The sequence below is a fragment of the Squalius cephalus genome, assembly GCF_949319135.1.
Source record: "Squalius cephalus genome assembly, chromosome: 14".
NCBI classification, from domain to species: domain Eukaryota; kingdom Metazoa; phylum Chordata; class Actinopteri; order Cypriniformes; family Leuciscidae; genus Squalius; species Squalius cephalus.
The window spans coordinates 28,810,453-28,834,576 of record NC_137135.1 but is presented as its reverse complement, the minus strand read 5'-3'; the positions used below and the strand labels follow the sequence as shown (position 1 = coordinate 28,834,576).

Genomic DNA, 24,124 nt, shown 5'->3' with positions numbered 1-24,124 from the left:
ACTAGATTAGGCCTATATGATTTCTAAGAGCTTGTCTATACTGCCCAACAAGTTTTGTCTGTGTTTTGACTTTTGTATTTCATTTTGGGGCAAAATAATAATGATGATGATATACATTCATGTAAAATATTTCATGTCCCATACATGTCACATCTATCAGGACCAGAGTTCAGAATATATATATATATACCTATCATCACACTATAATAAAGTATCTTGTGTATGTTCCCTCTAAAATATTGAGGAAATAACAAGATTGACACAACATTTGAAATTATGGTTGGTGTTTTCAGTGTCAAAAGATGTCAAGAAATGAAGACATTTATCCAAGATGACATTATTTGTGTTTATTCACTTAATTTAAAAAGAACTGAACAGAGAGAGATAATATTGAGGCTGGTTATTCAGACATTATATCAAACTTAAAGGAAATGTATATGTAAATTGAATAATGCGTAACTTCACCCATAATCCAAAGGAATGATAGCGCAAGTATACAGGGGCTGTAAAGCATCCTTGAAAGTGATAAGATTATTCTCACCAAAGGTGCCAAATCGCTTTACAGCTGATGTCCCTGTCAATCAAAATTCTCCATATGCAAATACTCAAAAAATCTGCTGATGCACCAAGGCAGAGAATCCTTTTCTAATGTGCAGTGATCCAATATTTGAGTGCAGGCTAACATGAGTACACTTGGCATGCATGACCCTTGAGACTTAATCCTTACACGAGTGCTAGTATTCAGCTCAGACAGATTTCAATATGTAATTTCATAACTATGAAAGACAAACGTTTGCCATTGAGTAGTGTGAATTACCTTTTAATACACATACAGAGTGTACTGTTAGAAATATACCAGTCAAGTGTAATGCATGCTGTAGACAGTCTGACAGAGGTGTTTATATAAGATAAACCTTACAAGTGACCCATGAAATATATTTCTGTGAAATGTGTAAAAAAGCAACTATTTCTCCTTACTGTACCAACAGAGTACTCAGTCACCCTAAAACCAGAATTACGTCAGTCCCTTATATGTGATATACTGAAATGATATGAACATTAAGTTGTACTGTATATACTGTAACCAAGAATTCTCTCTTCACCTGTTTTGCTCTCTTGGGAAACTGAAATATAACTACTAAAGCAAGGTGCATTAATGAACACTGAAATTCAGTTCAATCATGTTATTCCTACATTTCACGTGAAATCACACTGTACAGACCTCCTATTGCTTTATATGTTCACCTTTCCTCTGTCTGTACATCAGACCACCTATTTTGTTTCTGTCATGTATGTCAGCACTAACAATATGAAAACCGCATTGGATTTCAAATCACGAGCATCTTCCATTTAGTATACGTAATGTAGTGAATTTCCTACCTTCTCTCTTACACCGTAAAAACCTTGCTGTGTCGTTCTGCCTTTACATCTAAACTGACACAATCAGCAATAAGCAGTCAGTTCCTTCCAAGTTTGACTTGAGTCGGAGCTACGAATAGTGTCACATTCCAATACTCTCACATTGTCAAAACATACTGTACAAAAAGCAAAAAGGGTCAATCCCTTTTATATTTATGTCATAAAAAAAAAAAAAAAAAAAAAAAAAAAGAGGTTAATAACTAATACTGCTTTGAAAAGTCTCGCACATTACTTTTTATCTTTGGTAATAAGCATCAAAGTTCTTTGGTACACCTTTCTGAGTCCGTGCAATGCCTTCTTCATTAGATTACAGACTGCTGCATAGATGGGACCAAGAGGTGACTTTACAGAGGAACAGCTCACTCTAAAATGAAAGAGTCTTTTATTCACCCTTGTGTTGTTTGCAAAATCACATGACCTTGATCAAATCTTTCTTTCTTCCACAGAACAAACAAGAACATGAAAGTGAATGTGCACAGATGCTGTCAGGCTCCAGCAATGCCAACCATTAAAGCAGGCGATTTGATCTATTATGATTTCATCTGAAATAGAGGGGAACATTTTCAGCATCAAGTTTAAATTCTGAAAGTAAATCAGATGGCTTTAGAAGATTTGGAATATTGCAATTTAATATAACATTCTGTTGACCACCTCATTTTGTATTTCATTGAAATAAAGGCATTTTGGTTTAAGTAAACGTGGGGTGAGTAAATTATGACAGAATTTTTATTTTGGGTGATCTACACTACCGTTCAGAAGTTTGGGGTTGGTATGATTTTGCATGTTTTTGAAATGAGCTCTTATGCTCACCAATATATTTGATTAAAAATACAGTTAAAAAAAGTAATATTGTGAAATATTATGACAATTAAAAATAGCTGTTTTCTATTTTAATGTATTATAAAATCTAATTTATTCATCAGATGGCAATGCTGAATTTTCAGCTACATTTGTTTCTTAAGAAACATTTCTTATTTTTATCAATGAAAACAGTTGTCCTGCCGAATATTTTTGTGGAAATCACAATACATTTTCAAAAAGTTCAAAAGAACAGCATTTTTTTTTTTTTTTTTTTTTTTTTAACTATGTAAAAGTCTTTTGGTCATTTTAATGCATCCTTGCTGAATAAAAGTATAATTTCTTTCTTTCTTTTTTTGCGACTTTAAACATTTGAAGGATAGTATATTTCTTATCTTGGATAGATTCCATCACACAGTCAACATGTGTACTGTATGCGATGTTGAGCCATGTACTTCAAATCCACAATGCTGTATTTTTACATTCAATATATAAGGGACACTTTGGTCAACCACGAAATCAGGCTGAAGTATAAATCATCCTTAAGTGCTTCCTACAGATCTTCAGGCAGGCCTCCCCTCTTCACCTGCAGACCGCCGGTCCAGCCACGGGGGCAGGTGTTGTAGCTGCGCACTCCTGGAGAGCGCAGACCTGAATCCTCAGACTCGACCGAGGCGTCGGAGTCGGTCAGCGAGCGGGTGTTGTACAAACGCACCGGAGAGTGGATCATGCGGGTGGGCGACGGACTGGTAAGTGTGGGCGACTGAGCTCCCAGCATCCGTGGCTGAAAGGGACTGGCGGGCTTGTGTTCATAAGGCAAGATCCCGCCGTTCACCGGGGAGATGGGCAGACTGCGCCCGCTCAGCGACCTGGGAGATGGACTGTTTTTCCGCTTGGCGGCATTGATGATGTTTTTGGCCAAAATGCGATGGTTGGTTTTAGTGTCCTGGATGGCGGCCGGGGACTGGCACCTGGTTTCCCAGGGTGGAGACACAGGAGAGGTGGCGGTCGGCTTGAAGATGGTACCTGGAGTGGTTGCAATGGGTTTGTGGATGGGTCTTGGGGAAGGGCATGTCGCGACGGGCCTGTGGATGGGTCGGGGGGAGGGGGAGATTGGTGTGGGCTTGTAGATGGGGCTGGATGATGTAGAGGTCACTAGAGGGCTGCTGGGGGACCAGACCGCAGTGGAAAGCACCTCGGGGCTGGTGAAGCGTCGAGTGAGGTTGGGCGTCCTGGAGGTTGGGGTGGTGGAGCCGGGGCTAGTAACTGTTGCCGGGGTCTCCTCCTTAATCTGACAGAAGATTAGAAAAGATTAGTTTTAGAGGTGAGACATCACTTTGATTTAGTCTGAATTGTTAAATACACTCACAAAAACATTGAACATTGATAATAAAAGGGCTCAAGAGTAAGGATTTTTCTGCTTTCCATCGTTCATATTTCTACTGGCTTTGCGAACAATCTTCACAGGAATAAAATGAAATTGTAATTTATCAATTAATAATTATCATAGTGATCCTTTTATATTTTTATTTATAATATAAAAAGTTAAAAAAAATAATTTAAGTGTATAACTTAAGTTAATATTAATTTTTACATTTTATTTAATACAAATATTTAAAAACTAAAAATAATAAACATTTATATATATTTTTTTATTTTATAACATTTTAAAAAAATTGCTTGCCAGATATATAATAGCTAGCTAGACATTATTATACAGGAAAGTCCAATAAAATTCATACACACTTTTAGTGGGCAGATAATCCTGAACAGCATGTTAGATAATTTTATTTAGCTGACAAGGTTAAAAAGTTGATTCGCAACCAAATGTCACAGTAAACAAGGCATAAATTGTGGAAGGAATAAAAATGTGTGTACATGATCAAATATATATAAAGAGAGAGAGAGAGAGAGAGAGAGAGAGAGAGAGAGCACTGATCTAATAAGACATGTGACAGCTCAGTCAACTAGCCTAAAACTCACACTGGGCAAGCATACAATCCTTATTGTTGAGCCCTCCATAACATGTTATGATTAACATTTGTTTTAAATGCAGATAGTGAGGAATGTTAGTGCACAGAAACAAAGATATCATCATGCTCGAGGTATTACAACAGCAGAACAATTCTGGGTCCAACGATAACACTATACTACCTCTTCAAAAACCCAAATTCATGCCAGGACCGTGCCCACGTTTGAGTAAGATTAACCTGTAAACACGGCATTGAAACATATCTAAAACACCTCCTGCTGCACTGCATGCAACTTTAGATGTGATGTTATCGATATCAGGCCTTCTCATGCACCCTATGATTACATCGAGCTGTTTATTCTTGTCCAATGTCTGAGTAGTTTCCCAGCACACCAGGATATCATGCCATCTCCAGATCGCTTGCATACACGCTGCCAAGACCACTAACCTTTAGTGAGATATGCATTTGCACTGGTGTGGCTGCTGGGTATGTTTTCACCTCCAGAAAATGTGTTTTTCCAAGCATGAGGGAGGCCAGAGGTCAAGCCGTTAGCCTAAAGCTCACGCCCACAGGGGCCTGTTTCGGCTCAGATGTGCATTTTTAGGGGCAGGATAGGAATGTGCAGGGCACATACATATTCAGTCAGCATTAAAAAAAAGTTTCTAATTTCATTTTGGGTCAGAGCACCATGCGGCGGGGGCTCTGACACATATATCTTTGTTTTGTTGTTGCAAGTGTACAGATAAAATAACTCATGTGTGGGAAAACTGGCCTGGGATTCTCATCACTGAAAAGAGGGATACTACCAAAAAACTGAAACAACTGATCATAGGGGATGCTGAAAATAGAACAAGAAATCCACACAGGAAATTCAGCAGATTAGTCAAGAGAAGAAGATAATATAGTATGAAAACCAGAGAGAGATCAGAAAAGGAGTGTTTCATTGTTTTAATGAAACAGAGTAGACAAAATCATTTAAAGGAGATTAAGCCAGAAGGAAAACAATCCATTTGAAAACAACCAGAATAAAAATATATTCCACATACTGGGTGTAGCGATAAAGTAAGCTGACTTCATTAAACTCAATTATGGCTTTGTTGAATCAGAGGTCTACAGTGTAACAGTGTATGCACACTACATTAAGTACATACTGTCACACAGCATGCAAGCTGTAAACTACACCTATAAATGAAAGAGAAACATACAGAACTAATTAAGAAAGAGAACAGCACAGGTGCCGTGCTATGAAGTACTGAGGCCCTCATATCTTCCTAGTCATATTAAATTGTATATTGTAGATCATAAAAGGCAAGACGCCATCTGCTAAAGTGCTTTATAAAACTGTGCCAACTCCAACCTGAAAACTTGGAGGCAAGCGTTGGAAAAAGACACACTGGTTTTGTGCCTAAAATATATCTGGTAATGAGCACAAAACTGAATAAACTCTAGTTCTGAAACACACAGCTGCACTAAATTACAATCTCTTTGATTAAAAGAAAACAAGTTTCAATTTATGGCCCTCTGCAGGCCAGTTCATGAATTACAATTTAAATCAGTTTTAAAAGTGTTTTAAGTGTGAGACCTGACATTTACTGCCTCTGCATGCAAAACTCAAAAATTAAACAAGAAACAAACCGATCTGAGCATGAAACCAACAGTGCTAGATTTATTGTTACCAGTAGAGCTATTTTTGTACCTTAATGCTCTCTTGTTACTTCTAAATGGACAGTCAATATGTGTCCCTTTTCTTCCCTTCCAATATTCTTTGGCCTGAAGAGTACATAAAGCAAAGAAGAGCAAAAGTGGAAAGGTTTAAAAGAATGAAGATGGTTTCCACACCTGTGGGGTGATACCAGCTTTTTTGGCGGAGAACGTAGGACGTGGAGCTTGGACGCCAGAGCGAGGTGAAGCCACACGTCCTGGAGCTAAAGGAGACACTGGGGAACTGACGCTGCCTGCTGTGATAGGACTGAGAGGTGTCATGGGAGGCGAAAAGCAATGGGCTGACCGATAGGCAGCAGACGGGCTGTACGGTGATGGCAATGGGCTTGTTGGGAGGGATGATTGTCTGGAGAAGGAGTGGGCTGTCATGACAGGTTTAGGAGCTGGGGCGGCTCTGGGAAGAGTGCTGTAGGGATCTTTCGTTGGGTTGAAGATGAAGAGGGATGAGTTGAGCTGGTACGGCTGATGTCTGGACAGCTCCATCTCGATTTTAGTGCAACCGTTCTCCAAGGGTATCTCTGGTGGTGGAGTCGGAGCGGGTCCTGGCGTTTTGGCAGGGATAGTCTTTTTCTGTGTGGCCTGCTGAGCTTGAAGTGTCTTTGAAATCTGCACACTTATATTGGAGGTGTTCACTATGGCCTTTACTCGACCGGGCATGTTGGATGGATACACCCACGAAGGAGGCAAGGACATGGTAGGAGAGGGAGATCTCAGCTCCTTGCTGTCATGGACGTACCTTTCCATTCTCGACTGGCGTTTGGCAAACAGTTCAGCTCCTTTTCCTGAAGCATTGGTCAGGGCTTGCTCTGGCTTGTGCTCAGGCTTGTGCTCCGTCCTGTCACGCGTCCTGGAGCTTTTCAAACTCGAGGCCCACTGTGGCACCAAAGCTTCCTCGTGAACGTCCTCATCCTTGGCCAGGAAGTTTGAGGCTTCGGCCCCAAGAGCTAGCAGCTCCTCTTCCTGCGCTGCATCTGGCTGGGGTTTCGGTTTCTTCTTTTCATCTGCACCCTGCACCAAGGACAGGAGTTCAGGATTCGGAGCCACTTTTGGCTTCTCCTGAAATGTGAACATTGACTTACGGGTTGCTCGGCGAGATCGGCCCTCATCGAGGATACCCGTTTTGATAGGCGCTGAGGATCTCTTCTCCCTCAAGAGTTCAGGGACAAATGTAGGCCTGGGGGCAGATGGGCGGGTGTAGTAAGAAGAAGGTTGGGGTGAGGGAGCATGGGCTGTGTCAGGTGGAAGAGGGCTGGAGTAGCTAGGGAGAGGAGGAGTTGGATATGAAGGTGGAGGTGGTGGTGGAGAGAAAACAGGTCTTGTGTTCATTCGGTAAGTTGAAGGTTGTGGTTCAAAATGTGTTGCGGAGTCATGGGATGGGGTTGGAGGGAGTTCCATGACTGGACTTGTAGCTTCAGAGGATCCAACTGTTGTCGGGGAGAAAAATGGCCGAGCTGTTCTGTTTATGATCGCGGGCTGTTTAGTCACCGTCTTGGCTGCTTTTCCATTGCACTGCATACTGTATCCATTCGCGATTTCTTTATTGTGCGCTCCATTGGATTCAGCTTCATCCTGACCAGTTCTGTCCATAACAACAAGGGTATTGTCACTTCTAAGAGGAACCTCATCCTTGACATCCTCTTTGAGGTCTTCTGAGAGCTCTTCATCCTTCTCATTGACGGGTAGAAAGTGTCTTTCTAGGCCACTTTCCTCTGCTAAATCCTCCCGCGTAACCTTGCTAGCATCTTCCATGTCACAACCAGTACTGCGGATCCTGCCAGCCGACCACGTCAGACCTGTCTTGAGGTTCCTGTGATTCAACTCTGTGTGCTGGTCCTCAGTCGAGTGCTGTTTGTCCCATGTCTGTGGACTTTCAGAAGATAAATCAATTACATTCTCAGATGCCTCCGCCCCCCCTCCTCCGACACTCACGAGTGTGAAAGCGTTCACTCTCTGTCTGCGACGGTTGAAAAGTTGTACGCCTTTAGAGTTGGAATTGGCCTGGAGCTGAGCAGCAATGATCTGACTCTTGGTACGTGCCTCTTTCAGCTCCTTCTCTGACAAACTGGCACTTCTGCTGAGGTCTGTAATGGTAGAATAAAACAATAATCAACTCAATTGTAATTGTAATACATTCACAGCTATGGCAACTGCAAAGCTTTTCAGTTCACAAAGACAAGCAAAGTGTTGCTTAACTCAGCATATAAATGTAAATTTTAGCACATACCACCAAGTCTTATGAGGGAAGTGCTATTTTAAAATGCACTTAATTGTTTCAGCCTACAAAGGGAGATGCATTTAATATCACAGGCCTGTTTTATTAGAGAGAGTAATGGGAAAGGATTTGACAAATATTAACCGGCTAATTTCTATTTTATTTCATGATCTCACCATTGCTGTCACAATCATTTGGGTGCTGTATAAGTTTCGATTATAGTAGCAATGTGCTCAAAAGGGAGTATAATTATCTTAAAAGTCAAGAGTATTATATATCTTTCAAGTATTTCTAGTTTCCATGAGTCACCCTACTAAAAAGATTAATCATATTAGTTTGTAGTCATTTTTGCAGACAGACTCATAAAATAATGGCTGACATATAAAGTTCAAGGATTTTCGTTCAAAATGATTATTTTCACAGTTTGCTGTGATTCACGATCCCTGCAGGCAAACTTTTGTAGACCACATAACGTTTTCACACATTTATAGTTCTAAGAATCTTCTGTAAATAAATCGTGATGCTGATATTTGCAGTTCTACCCATAGTTTGGCAAAGATGGATGTTAAAACAGTCATCTATTTGTTGAAAATGGCAAAGGTTTATTGACTGGGCTAAAAAGCCTCATTCCGAGCTGGAGAAAGTATTTCCTTCACCATGGGCTAGTCCCTCCTTTAGCATTCCGCAACTGCCGAGAAAATTCCCTCTTGAGACTGCAGCATGCCTTGTGAAATCTCTCTAAGGCACAGTAGTCATCGGTTTATATGCTGACATCCTGACAGGTTCATGCCTTTCCGTCATCACTTACAAGACAAAGTCTACATTTAAATGCTTGAACTTTGACCTGCAGTGATATACTGTGGCATCAAAGTTTCAGTAAATAAAACAAGCGTGCTTGAAGATCCTGCCTACAAAAGAATGAGTGCCTCAGGAAAGGAACAGAACTTTTAAAACACAAACCCTCAACATCACATCCTGAGAAACAGACTGTTAACAATTACATCACTGGCAGAACGGCTTCACTCACTTAATATAAGCGTGGTTAACCTGTGCAACATAAACACAATCTGTTTCCCTAATAGACCTTTGAATAATTAACCACTCAAGGTTTCCCTAAGGTTGTTTTCAGCTTTTATCCTCAACCCCCGACTTTGCAGCAAAACTTGCAAACAATTTTGAGGGTTTTTTTTTCTCCGTCCAAGCAGGTAGGTCTTTGTCTTGCCAGAGTCATAATCTTGAGGGTTTTTTTTTTTTTTTTTTTTTTTTAAGGTAGTAAAAAAGCAACAGTTCTAAATCTTTCCCATTTGTTTTATATGCAAGTTTGCCAGACTCAAAGGAGCTTTCATAGCACATGAAATAAAATTATAATAGAGCATGAATAATGTGCATCTGTCTTTCATTCCACCAGCAAAAACTCCTCTTATTTAGTCAGCAAGCAAGTTACTTTATTTATATAGCACATTGTCAAACAACAGACGTTGCCCCAAAGTGCTTTACAAAAATGGTAACATTAAAATCATACAACAAAACAAACATCACTTATTCAAAAGCTAAAGAAAATAAATACGTTTTTAAATAAGACTTAAAAGTGGCAATTGATGGAGCTGACCTCACGTGGAATGGGAGACTATTCCAGAGTTTGGGACCTACCACAGAAAAAGCACGATCTCGAGGGACCTTTCCAACCTAGTCAGGCTATGCAACGCAACCTCTAGCACTGTGATAAAAAAAACTTTCCGTTCTTCCTCTTTACAGATATTCAATTTTATGTTATTTAAAATAATTTCCCATTTAAAAACCTTGAGCAAAATCCAATAATCAGCAATAAACCCTCATGCAACTTTTCTCTTTTCTTTTCATTTGCATGTTTCCCCAGTCAGCCCAAGTATCTTTCAAGAATGATTTCTTTAAACATAACCTAAATAAGAAAATTATCTGATGCACAGTTACACTTGTTCCTTTTTCTTTTAAAATAATTACATTTTCCTGTCACATTATCAGAGCCAGAACATTTATTCCGTTACGAGTTACTGTGACTCACTGACTGCTTTCTACTTTTTAAATAACAATAAAACGTGGTAATGTTCGCAGAATAATAACAATAAAAAAAATGTTGGTGTAAATATCCAGGTTAAGTCATTTTAAACCTTTTTTTTATTATTTTAAAATGAAACCAGTTAATTTAGATTAACCACATTTTAGATTACAAAATAAATGTACAACCAAACTGTTAAAATACACAATGCCTGATATCCACTGAGCAACTTGTCACTTAAACTTCAAAACAATCTCTTCATTTTAACACTTGTGTAAACTTTGTCTATCTAGGCTATGCCTAAAGATAACCCAAAGCAACCAAACTGATTTTTCTTTTAAAACAGCATGGATTCATTACAAAATGTTGCTCTCCTGTCAGCACTTTAATGTAGAAGTATAGGCTACATACTTTACATGATATAATTTGAATGATCTATGTAATCAAACCTTAGAACACATTTATCATGACTTCAGCACATGCCTTTCACCAATCTATGCCTTATTAACGCAAATAAAACTTTTAAACTTCAAAAAATAGCCTATGTCGAGTCTAACTAAACTTCTCTTACCTTAATTAACTCTGAATACAGTCTCTTTTGTTGCTGCTCCGCGAGCTTTTCTAATTTAACTTCATGTGTTTCCTCCACTCCCCCTTTAACAGCGCGAGCCTGGATCAGATTTCGTGTCGTTGCGAGTGATGATCTCTCGCGAGCTCCAAATGCGCATCGAGGCGGGCAGGCTGGGGCATTGGACGAGGTTTGCGCTTCCCTTTTGCTTTTTTAAGGATGGCTATGCTGTGTGACGTTCCTGGCACACTTTTCTTCCTCTGCTTTTTGGTTTTGTACTCTCCAAATTTAACAGTGAAGAACCAGAACAGACAGCATACCGAACTGACCAGGAGAGCGCGGATATTGTCACGCGGGGTAGTTGTCACAAGAGCTAGTCGGAAACTATGAGGTTTTGAGCCAAAAATTCAATTAAAAAAATATTTTGTCTTGCAGTGGTTTTGTAGGTTGTTTTTAAAAACGTAGGCTATTGTTAAACTCTCTTGAATGAGACCGCATAATGTGAATTTTATTTTTAAATCGTTAAAAACGTGACAACTTGCCCCAACCTGACTTTGATGAAAAATACTCTTGTCCTGGCAACACAGTTCAAACTTTCAGTTGACTCCTTCTCGTTTTTAAGAAAAACTTTTTCACTTACCCAAAAGTGTGTGTTGCTAATTAGCCTAATAACCACATGCAGCATGCACGTTTTCACATTCTATGCTAAACCTTTCCCATTTAAAGGCATAGTTCACATAAAAATGAAAATTCTGTCATCATTTACTCACCCTTATGTTGTTCCAAACCCTCATGACCATAAAACCCATTTCTTTCTTCTATGGAAAACCAAAGCAGAAGCAGAATGACAGCCTCAGTCACCATTCACTTTTATTGAATGAGGAAAATATGCAATGAAAGTGAATGGTGACTGAGGCTGTCAGTCCCTGACTTTTTCTTGAACTAGGCTGAACTAACCCTTGTGGTAACCGCTGTTTTCATTACCAGAGACCATGGATGCCGGAACGATTTAAAAGCGTTCTTACAAAGAGCATGGGCACCGAATTTTACAAGGTATGACTGCTACGGCCTTGGATGCACCTAAATAATCATATAGAATCTGTAAGTTTGCGCATTCTGTTCCAAGTCAAATTAAGTGCCCATGCACATTTCAGCAGTGTCATGTATAGAATCAATGTGTCAGCTCTTTCAGAGGATTGGGTTTCAGGGGAGAGAGCCGTTCGTCGAACACGCTCACTTGGGTGGATGGACACCTGAGCCTCAAGGGTGGAGTTCAGTTTAGACCGCAGAGGTTTGCTTGCTTAGCTGAACCATACCTGACTCATATCACTCATGCTTAACTTATCATTAACATGAAGGAAAAGACAGGAACTCCCTCTAGCCTAAAAAGTAGTGGTAGGAATGGACGGAAAGAAGGAATGTTCCCATTTCCTTGGCACTGAGCTGCCGGTGATATGTGGGCTCTTAGTTCAGACAGATGAGGGAAACTCCCTTACTGCTTGAGGATTTTGGGACCTGGCCGGCCTGGGGTTGTATATCAAAGGTCAGATTCCCCTGTCGGATGTAATTGTCCAGTTGGAGGATGGGATTAAATAACACTTTTCCTCTGGGAAAAGTGAGCGAGTGTGGAGTGATGAGATTGGAGCTGTTTGAGAACTTAAAAAACCATGAATGTGCAATTACACCTCAATGTCCAGAAAACCTGTAGGAGACTCTTCATGTAGGGCTATAGGGCTGGGCGATATAGACACAAAAAAAATCATATCTCAGTATTTTTTTGGCTGAATGGCAATATACGGTATTTATCTTTGTGTTTTCTACTTTTCCTATTTGGATAAAAATCCAATATGGCACATTTAATGTCTAACAACAAATATTTTAGCAAAATGTATATTTTAGTCAGAATTATTGTGGAATTATTATTGAATTACTACGCATGCGCACGGCAATCATTCACTGAAGTCTGTGAAGTTAAGAAGAGACTCGCTTGCATAAGGCTTGTCCACTCCTGACAGTAAAATGGAAATATTTGCATAACTTTCTAACATTTCGAGAATATACCTGTGAAATATACATCTCAAATGCATTAAACAGCACGAGTATCTGTCAGAGCATCTGACGTGGCAAGCCGTTTACGTTAACTATCTTACAAGTTATTTTGAAGCCTAATATAAAGCATGTGTCATGTTTAGGACAATCTGGATTATGCACTTTCCGCTCAGCAGCTCACTCTGTGTCCTCTGCTATTTTTCAGATGCTCTTGTAATATCAAACTAATGTATATTGATATAAATGGTATAGAGTGGTGCAGGGTTGACGTCAGAACATGGAAGACTAATTTGCCACTGGTTCCTTCAAGATTTTCCTATGGGTTTTTCAGTTTACGAGTTAAATAAAGCCTGTACTAAAGCATCGTCAAGTTATGTTTACCACAGGCTTTATTTTACTCATAAATAGAAAAACCCCATTATAAAACCCCATAGGAAAATCTCGAGGGAACCAGTGGCAAATGACTATTCTGGGTTCTGACGTCATCCCTGCAACACTCTATTACCTATCCATAGTTTCTAAAAATATATTGATATATCGTACAGACTCGATACAGACTCCGCCCAGCCCTATTTAGGGCTATGTTCACAGAATAGCATCTACAGATCCATTTTGATCCAGAGAAATGCTGCTAAATTATTGCAATAACTACAGTTGTGGTCATAAGTTTACATTTCCCATGCAGAAGTTGCAAAATGTCAATAATTATGTGATGGAAAAGACAACACATAGTTTAAGTGTCCAAATGAGTCACATGAGATATGAACACATTTAATGGAAGAACTGGGTGTGGGGGAAATTAATTTGGATATAGAAGTATTTTTTTCTGTACTATATCTGGCTTCAGATAGACAGTCTGGTAAATACGTAGCCTGCTAAACATCTTTTTACTTTATTACTTTGTCTCCTTTTGTATTTTAGGATCCCGTCCAATGTTATTGTTCTTTATATAGTGCTGTTTTTTTTCTGTTGTGTTTTGGTGAATAATTTTTTCCCCTGTGAATATAGAAGTAAAACAAAATGTTATGTACCCCATGTAAACACTGTACATGCAAGAAAGAGCTTGATAATACAAATTAAGTTGAGAAAATGAATAATAGCATAAAAGGGATAAGGGATTCATTTATTTAAATGAACATTTTGCATATTCTGCAAGGGGTACATTATGTAAACTTAATTATGACCACAATCGTAGCTCTAAATCATAAAAACAAATGAGTTAAGAACAGGGAAATTCATCATATAAAATCAAATGCATTCATCATATAAAGTGGGGTCAAAAAGTCCAAGACCCCAATTGAAAATGCTTCTGTTTTGCATTTTTCTAATTTAATACAAAGAATCACTGCATGAACTCCACAAGTTTGTGTAAAAGCTGATGATCATGTTCTCCAACAATATTGTGCTTTAATGGAAGTACGTTTTTGTTTGTACAAAGGAGTTCACGTTCAAACTCACACAATTGCTTATTTGATTAATGACCTAGAAATAGTGTAGAATTAAAAATATTTTTCATTATTTTAAATTTTAGTAATCACTAAAACTTTATGGGGGGAAATAGAAACCTTGTGTGCTCTCAGACTTTTGAACCACACTGTATCATTTTCCAATTTCATGCTATCAGCATCTGGAGATGCATGAATGACAAGCATAACATTCTGCATCTCATCAAATCATGATGCTGTGTGGAGACATCAATCCCATACAAGGAGAGAGAGAGAAAAGGAAAGAAAAAGAGAGAGAAAACGCTGACATTTACTTCCTAGGAACAATATGAAACCAATATAAAGTGACAGAATTAGCTCTTCCATCTCAGCCTCTCCACATCCTCCCCTCTCGCCATTTTACACGCTCCAAAACTGTGACAACATCAGAGAAACCTCTTGAATTCTGCAAAAACAGTTTTGGACTATCTGAAATGCCCCAGAATTCTCGTCAGCAGGGCTGTAAAACCCCTCTGTCGCACATTCACTGGTGTGAACTGCCGCCTACTTGCTTGGTCATCTGCAAACCTTATTATGCATTCTTTCCAGATTATACTACCCACAGCTTGAGCATTATGGTCAGTGGGTATGAACAGAAGAGCTATTACTGTACGGCTCATCTGTGGCTGTGAGGAAACAAATGTGTCATTGAGGGCTCCGTAAGAGCTGATGTCTAAACAGTTAGGGGATAGCAGCATGTTGTGTTTGTCTCTCTGAATGTAGGGCCTGTAAAACCATTCGACTTTTCAACTTTAAATTTAATTATGTGACTCTATGGAATACTTGAAGGCACTTTATTGCCTTTTATTTTTATTTTTTAAATAATATAATAGTGATTCCCAAACTTTTTTGGTCAACTGAATCTTTTTGACCTAAAATATTTACTTGGAAGTCCCCTTGGATTCCTAGTTAATATTTAAATAATTTAACAACACATTCGCTTCTGATGTTGGTTGTAGTCATATGATATTCAGGTAAACAAATAAAGTAGTGTTTTATATTAATTGCTTTCATTTAATAAATTTAATTTGTTTAGGTTTTACTTCTATGATTTAATTCTTAGCTTTTCATCAACTCACAAATCCAAGTTTGGGAAACCCTATAATAATTTAAACTGCATTCATTTATTTATTTAACAGCCATGTCAGGTTCTTGATCACCCTGCCGTGGTCTTCTTTTTTTTTTACATTATTCCTTAAATATTTAACACTAAAGTGATACAAGTGAACTGTAACATATCCTGTTCTTTAGATTCAAAGTTGTAAACAAGATGAAAATATTTACTTGTTTTCCGCTCCATCTGGCAAGATGTCAAGCCTGGCTTTGCTTTGACCCCGCAGTGGTCATCTTTCTCCAAGATGTTAGTACTGTGCCTCTCCAGGGATGTCTTTGCTCCAGTCTTGTCGAGGGTAGAGGATGTTGTAGTGGTAGGCCCACCCCAGCTGTCCCCTCTTCTTGCAGGCTCATGCTTGCACTCCATCCCAGCTGTGCAGCTCCGTCCTCGTGTAAGAGACGCTGTTCTTTCGCTTAGCACCCTCTTAACCGGCACACTTGCCTATGGGTGTGACAAAAGCTTTCTTTTTCTCAGCTGGGGCGTAAGTTTGCCTTGTATGAGATGGTTTTGGGATCCCCTGGCTGTTTTATGCTTCCCGAATTGTGAAGAACCAAGGATCAAAAGTAGGATCAAAGTCAAATTAAAGCTCTACATTTTTACCGTTTTCTTCACGGTAATCCCTCGGAGTAGACCCGCTACCGCACAGAGATGAGCCGAGGAATGCACTTTTGCTTTCAATCCACGCAATATTGTTCAAACTCTAACAAGACCTCCCTGGAGGTACTTCTCAGTGCACCCTGGACCAGTTCCCATGGAAAAGTGCCAAGAAAATTTCACAACTTGGATTTGCTCTTTTGCAAATGCGGCAAAGGCTGGAAGACTATCCACTGTTCTATTTGCGTCTGTTTTCGATCTCTTATCCAGATATTTGTCTTTCGTTTTGAGTCAGTCACCAAAACATGTCCCTTGAGTTTATCGCAATCCCTCCGAGTCAGACTGTTTCTTTAAAGGCACGCGTAGCCCCTGCTTTTAAAACGTTTCAACAATGTCAAGATGAAGGGCAGCGCTTGGAGCTTTCCTGTCGATTCATTAGCACATGAAAAAACACATTCAGCTGAAAGGTCGTCCAAACATTCTGACTGCAGCTATTGTAATCACTTAACTTTCAAACAAGGCTTTACTGTGCTCAATCCATATATTTGTATTCTAAACAGATGGTTTCTGTAGTTTTCATTCTTTATCCTTGCATTACTGATCAAATCTCTCTGGGTAGCTCAAGCCGAGCGATATGATCTCTAACCCACCGTCAGAGCTGACATATAGTTTATTTGCTTAAGAGAGACTCATCGAGCAAGTATATGGCATATCCAGACAGGACTTAATGTCTTAACCTCTAGTTGTGTCATAGAAATGAAAGGCCACTGGATGAACCTCCGCTGCTGCCAGGATCCAAGGAGTCAGTGATCTGCGACTTCCTGAAACATATAAGATGCAAACTATGAGTCGGCGTTTACTATGATACATTCATAAAAATAAAGAATATCCTACAAATTACGTCCAGATATCCTACAACGTGAAATATCTAATAAAGCATTTTCAATCAGAACTAGTTGAGGTGAGAAACATCATAATGGAAAAATTCCAAATGAATGGAGGGGTATTTCCTCTGGCCCTGTGCACTTGATATCATTTGTGAAAATGACACCCCACCCATTGTCAAATCAGTGGGAGGAATGAACTGCATTTCCTACATGTTGAAACAATGCATATCTAATTTTCTTCCTGACTAATATCAAGGAGACAGGAAAATGAAAGGAACAGGTGTTGCCCAGTTAGGAGATTTACTTTATAAAACGGCCTGTTAAGGAAGGAAGGTCAATATTTTTTGAAGCTGAAAACATTAAATCTGTGCCACAAAGCTAAGGAGAACGATCCACAGATTTCCAATTGGAATATTTATTCAATTATAAAGTTTATAAGGCTAATGTGGCTACAGTGTGTTTCACAGAAGAAAGAAAGTCATTCAGGTTTGGAATGACATGAGGGAAAAAAACTATTTTTTTAACTATCCGATTATGAAGATTGAATTGTGGAGTCACTATATTTTATCATTTGGTTTCATAAAGCCATATGCAGTGTCAGCTGTCGGTTTAGTCAATTAAGGAATTTTCTGTTATAGGAAAGGCTTTGACTCAAATGTGAGTCTATGCATGCTCTCAGACATGCATGCTGAAACAGGACAGTGTGTTAATTGGCAATTGTACAAATAGCACAGTCTAGTCTCAATAGCAGTGAATCACCCTGTCAGCTGAGTGTTGTCTTTCACACATCCTGTAGGCCACAACAAGGCCGAGGGTCATGTGAGGTAACAAGACCCCATTAGTCTTCATCACCCCCTTTCAAACACTGTTTTAACTAATAACACCTATGACAAATGAGCAGTCTTGGAGTGATTAGCTTGACCCCTGTGCGTTTATGTTTGGGAGTTTATGTCACGCCCACTCCAACAGGCGACTTAAAGTGGCTACAAAGAAGACACCCGCTGTTCAAGCCCTCCCAGCCATCCTCCTCAAATAAAGACAATCAACTCAACACAAACACTCTCGCCCACAAAAGCCTCTCACAAGCTCTCTGCCTTACTCTGCATTGGACGGAACATAAAGAGCAGTTGCTTTGTTTTGTAATGCATTACACTGAGTAATGTGACCTCTGACGACATACTAATGTTATACATTCTAGAAACTAATGCTGTACAGACTGCATATAGTTACAAATACACAGGCTAAAACATTTTGCCACACTGGCAGATAAAATGACTTACAGATCTGATTTCATATTAGCCATTTAACTATTTTCTTTTAATAAAAAAAACTCTTTAGGCTCTATTAAAAATATCAAATATATATACACACACTGTTCAAAATGTTGGAGTCAGTAAAATGTTCTTTTTTTATTACTTTTATTATACTTTAATTTACAGTAGCAAGGATCTATTGAAATGATCAAAAGTGACAGTAAACACAGTTACAAAATATTTTTATTTCAAATAAATGCTGTTCTTTTGAACTTTCTATTCAATCCTGGAGATAAAAAATAGTCATAGATTCCACAGAAATATTAAGCAGCACAGCTGTTTTCAACATTGATTATAATAAGAAATGTTTCTTGAGCAGCAAATCAACATATCAGAATGATTTCTGAAGGATCATGTGACACTGAAAACTGGAGTAATGATGCTGAAAATTCAGCTTTGCATCACAGGAATAAATGACATTTTAAAATTCAAATAGAAATTTTTTAAATTGTAATGATTTGCCTAATATTATTGTTCTTACTGCATTTTTGATCAAATAAATGCTTCCTTGGTGAGAATAAAAGATTTCTTTCAAAAACATTCAAAATGTCTCGTCACTTGCATCAGGGAAGCTCTCAGACTATCATTTTTAAAATTCAATTTAATCCAATTACGGCTGCTTAGCCACTTAACAGCTAATTAGCAATCGACTATTTCTTTTACTCACCAAATCACCTTGAAGGCTAAAAGCTGATTGAATGAAAGCTGAAGGTAAATCTCAAGGATTTGAAGGGGAAAAAGTCAGCTTAATGATAAATCTTTATCCTTCTTAGTGTAAAGGCTTATCTTATCTGATTTCACTTTCCAGTTATTTACATTACACCATTGACTTACCAGCCAGCTCCCTCACATAAATTATCTATAACGATTTGTCATCATTTGATTCTTGACTCATTCCAATCCAATGAGGGCATTCTTGTTCTCATACACCATTCTAATGAACCATATTGAGCTCGACCCAACACATTCCATGCGTTATCAGTCCTGAGGCACTGAATACAGGTACTGGGAGATAGTATTTGTGTGTGTTTTGGGCTGTATCCATTACAGTGCATAATATGAGCAGTAATAGTGTACGAAACGGTGTCTGACACAGCGTTTTGATAGACCTCCGGGGCCCGACAGGTCTCTCTAATCTCCCAGATCCATTACATCCCTCCAGGGCCGGATCCTTCAACCGTACGCCACACTACAATGCAGAGACCTGCACATCATCTCGGCTTCTTTCATACAAAGGCCTATTGAAGCACCTGTAAGTGGCTTGAAAAATAATTTGGGGGTTGCACTCTACATTTGGCATTCTTTGAGAGTAATTCTCAGCAGATAGCCAGCATGCCTTGGCTTGCACAGGTTGATGACAGACAGCAAAAACACCATTAGTTATAAACTTCAATGAGGCTCAGAGACATGGTGCCTGCTTCATAAGGGAACTAAGTATATAGCAGGCACATCTATAAATTATACAGAAAAACAACTTGTCATTGAAATCATAAGATGTGCAGGTTCTCATTGGGATGTGCATTCAATAGCAAAGTCTGCAGAGAATCACTAAGAAATAAAACCAGGTACTCTGCAAATACTGCATCAGTGTTTCAATTCAATTTGAATGACTCATATACTTCATTAAAGATCTATAAACACATAAAAAATAAATCTAGCACTAAACTCTAGCAGATCCAAATAGCAGATAAAACTTTAGTACCATTTAAAGTCTAGCAAATAAAAGTTCAGATCAGATAAAGGTCAGTGACAGATGCTCAGCACGAAGTCTCTGCTAAACAGAACCCCTGCCTAATGTATAAGTCATTACTGTCGCTAAGAAACTCCAGCACCGGATATTCGTTCTACTGTTACAGCACGCTGCTCAAATTTATCATCACAAGAACCACACACAGGCAAGACAAAAGACAGCCGAACAGGGAACACATGAAGCCCACTATCCCTCCACCAGGAGGAGAAAGAAGTTAACTTCCTCAATTAATTCAACCCAAATATTTAGAAAGATCGACTTCAGAAACACTCCTCCCGGTTGCAGCTGGCTACCTCATGCAGTAAGTTCTTGAAGGATGTAGTCTGCGATTCAACAGGTGATAAAGCTCTTCGCTGATAACACAACACCAGGAGAAACTCAATGAAAAGCTCTGGAGCTGATGCTAGACTCACCTGTACTCCCAAGTGCTTCGGTGTGTATGTGATGGCTAGTTGTACAGCCCTTTTTCAGGTCCTCCTTGTGTTCACCTCCCCCCCTTTCTCACATGCAGTTGCGCTCTCGTTCTTGCTCTCTCTCTCTCTCTCTCGCAGACAGAAAGAAGGGAAAAGGGGGTGTGGACGAGCAGGAGTTGGAACACAGAGAGTTCTTTGTCTGCCTTTTTCATATGGTTTCCTTCAAGCATGCATACTGAACACATTATACCATTATATATTTTCATATTTAAAGTAGGGGTGTTTGCTCTTTGCTCTTTGTCCCGCTCAGATTTTTACACTGATTGGGGGAATAGAACATACGCAGCATATCCATGCACTAAAAACGTTATACGAGTGCTTGTTTCTGATTGCTATGAGTTATAAAAAGTAACCAGTGCCGAGTGTTTTCTCAAGAGGAGAATAAAGTGAAACACAAAAGGACCATGAAGATTGGTTTCACAGACACGGAGAGCCCTTGCGATGATTCTTGAGCTGCATGTTGAAGCAAAGTAAGACACTTAAAGTCTCAAAGGGATGGAATCTAAAGCCCACTGATCTTGCAACAATGATGTCTGTCTGAGAAAAGACATGCGAGATGGAAAACAATGTATCTGTAGCAGGACATACTATGGTTCGATTACAGGAAGATTTAAGAGCATGTTTAAGGGTTATTTTAGCGAAAATGATCTTTCTGATATCTCAGTGTTGTGTGCAACTGAGTAAACTAAGCTCTGATCTATATCATCTCTTAGTGTTTTCTCACAGTTTAAAAACACTCACAGCTAATGGTTCTTGTCTGAAACACTGAGCTCTTTTGTAGATCCATCAAATATTTGCTTCTGTTTTGAAATGTCATACCTGGGTGATATATGAGGCCTCCAGCCATATTCAGACCACCATCTCGGTCGTACACAGAATAAGGGTGTTTGTCAGCAAAAACTGGGTTGTGACTTGTACCTATGATAAGAAGTATAAACTGAAGTTCACAGGAATAATAATGATTAATTTGATTAATAAATCAGCATATCATGTAATTAATTAAATTGATATATTTGGTTTATTGAGAGCTCAATTATTTTAATTCACATTTCAGAATTAACTTTACATTTAGCTCTGAGGCTAAAATGTGCAATTAACAAAAATGATATGATTTGTCAACCTTTAGATTGAGTCCAAATAAATCGAGTTCAAGCAGTATATAAGGGGGAAACTAATATAGATTAGTGTAATTTAACCTAATGTAGCTTCTTCAATTCTTGCACATCCTAGGAAGAATGTCAGTTTGCATACTGTCCATCCTAAATCATAATAGCATGTCAATGATTTTCAAATCATGCATCAGTGCTTGCAAAGACAGAGAGGTGCACACCAGCATGATTGTCAACCCTCCAGTAAAGCTGGCTGTTTCTTTCTTTCCTTTCTTCGACTTCTCCATTCTATTCGTCCCGCCTTTGCAAATATTTTTTTCCCAACGCCCTTTTTACAGCTGGTCAGCCTGTCATTGCGTTTCTTCTCTCACCAGTCTAGCGTGACTTTCTCAAAGGGCAGCTGTGTCTGTGTGTGTCTAGAAGTGTGTGTGCATGCCCAACTGTAGCATATGTGTCCATGTGTGGCTGAACAAACCAGTGGAGGAAATGTTAGAACACATTCCATCAACTCTGGGCTTTTCTTCTAAAGAGTGTGTGGAATTTCCTAAGTGTTCTGGTTTACATTCTCCTCGTTTGAGTCTGTCTGTTACCGAGAGAGGGCCAGAGCAGTCGTCTGATTGGAGTCATACGTTTAGCCTGCAAGTGAACCTTCCTGTCCCCCTTTTCCTGGAGACCACCAAAACCCTGTTGAGAGATGAAACTGAATCCATCAGAGTCAAAAAAAGAAAGTTTGATTATGCTCCACCGGCAATTGCAAAAGCCCCACGGGTGTCCAGGACTTCAAGGAGGTCAATGACAACAATGTTATCCAGATATCCTAGGCTCACGTAGCCAGACTACGTGACTAAACAGCAAAAGGTCTCGTCCACATTCCAGCTTACAGCCACAAATGTTCATGACATTTAATAGTTGATTGATCTGAAACTCTACAAAAATAGACTAAATAAAAAGCAGTGATCCGAAGTATAGTCGGTTTCACAGACAAAGTGGTGTTTGTGGTGCCTCAAACATTATACAACATAAATATTGAATATACTGTCTATATCAATGATTTGATGAAACTAACCCGGCAAACATTGGGGTAAATGATGATCTTCAAAGGTAAAAAAAGGATGTTGCATGAAGTCAGCCAATCAGGTTACAGTTTACAGCTTATCAGTGTGTAGTCTCGCGTAGCCAGACCTTCAGACTGACCGCAGAAGGTCTGGACTCTATCGCAGCTTTTCTTGGCCAAGGACACCCCAAGAGGACGTTTGACTGACATGTTACGCAACCAAATGCAGTTCGTTTTGTTCCGCGTCATGTTTAGAGTCGTGAAAATATCATGTCGAAGTACCTACTGTCACATACACACACAGTTTAGACTTTGTTTTCCGTTTGCTCTGTTTTCCTTACTTTGTTGTCATGGTTATAAATTGATTAGTCATTTAGTTCAGCTGTGTTCACCCATTATCACTAGTATTTAAGTTCTCTCTGTTTCTGTTCAGGTTGTCTTGCTTCGTCAATGCTTTGTGAATGTTAGAGCTTTGTTCCTGTTACCTAAGAGTATTATTTAAAGTACTATTGATCCTTCATCTTCGTGTTTGCTACAAAGGTGACACCTACAATAACAGACCCGCGTGCATCTAATAAATTATTTATTCAAGAACATTGTGCAAGTTTACTGCAACAATGGAGCCACGAATGTCACATACTTTTGAAAATCCAGCGTTTAGTTGATCCTGGTAAGCGCTCATTGTCACAGTTATAAACACAACGCCGTTCTTCTTCCACGAGGGGTTTTTGACGTCAAGGCATTTGTTTCCTGGCCGACCGTAACAGAACGCAACACACACGTCACCCGGACATCCTGTAGAATTCAACCAATCAGACCACGACTTCGAAACTCCTGAAGTGTTTCCAGAAAAGTGTGTCATATGTATCAGACGTTCAGCCAACAGTCCGTCTGAGGTTGAGACTTATCAGTGTGTAATAATAATCAGACGGCCATCAAATGGACTGTGAGCGGTTCAATATTGTGTCATCTGAGGCTGAGACTATCCAACCCCTGAAACAGATTAGTTTGGTTCTAGTAACCAGGGCCTTTTACAGCCTCTCTCCTTTCACAAGAACTTTTCCCACTACAGTATATCTTCATCAGAATGAATTGAGTTGATTTATCCCAGAGGGCGATCAGCACCACAGACACTGCAGGGCTCGCTGAGCTGTGGCCTAGAGCAAAGCGCGTATCATATGGCATGCCTGAACGCGGTGAAGGGTGTGGGTGTGTGATTGAGCAATGACATGAGAAATCACAAAGTCAAAGTCCCTGAGAGCAAGCGACTGGGCGTCTTCATGTGGCCAGAGCTCCTCTACTCCCTTCCAAAACCTCAATCAAGCTCCATTCCTCTACACCCCACTCCCCATCCTAGCTTGAAAAGCACTACAACGTCTTTGTTTTATGGAGCATTTCTTGGCCTCTGGAGGTGTTTTAAAAGGGTTCCTAAAACAAACGCTTTCACTGCTTAATGTGTATTTATGTCATTTGTCAAGAGGGAAGAACAAATCAAGTCCAATCCCTCTTTAGTCTACAGGGCTCCTGCCTTGAAGAGAATCCATCCAGACCGCAAAAAAAGGTGAGAGTG

The 24,124-nt window shown here is 39.4% G+C and overlaps 1 protein-coding gene across 3 annotated transcripts; it reads right to left on the bottom strand.

The window, feature by feature from the left end:
* Nucleotides 1-805: 805 nt before the first annotated feature.
* On the bottom strand, nt 806-20,451 carry synpo (synaptopodin). Of its 3 annotated transcripts, XM_079892250.1 has the most exons (4): nt 20,332-20,451; nt 15,545-16,789; nt 6,030-7,993; nt 806-3,508 (listed from the first exon to the last, which is right to left on the bottom strand). In XM_079892250.1, the coding sequence occupies exons 2-4, from the start codon at nt 15,738-15,740 to the stop codon at nt 2,771-2,773; spliced, it is 2,898 nt and encodes a 965-aa protein (XP_079748376.1). In that variant the 5' UTR covers nt 15,741-16,789; nt 20,332-20,451; the 3' UTR covers nt 806-2,770. The 3 variants fall into 3 exon arrangements, with proteins under 3 accessions (XP_079748376.1, XP_079748377.1, XP_079748378.1); XM_079892251.1 differs by lacking the exons at nt 15,545-16,789; nt 20,332-20,451 and adding an exon at nt 11,498-11,606; XM_079892252.1 differs by lacking the exons at nt 15,545-16,789; nt 20,332-20,451 and adding an exon at nt 10,731-11,077.
* Nucleotides 20,452-24,124: the final 3,673 nt, after the last annotated feature.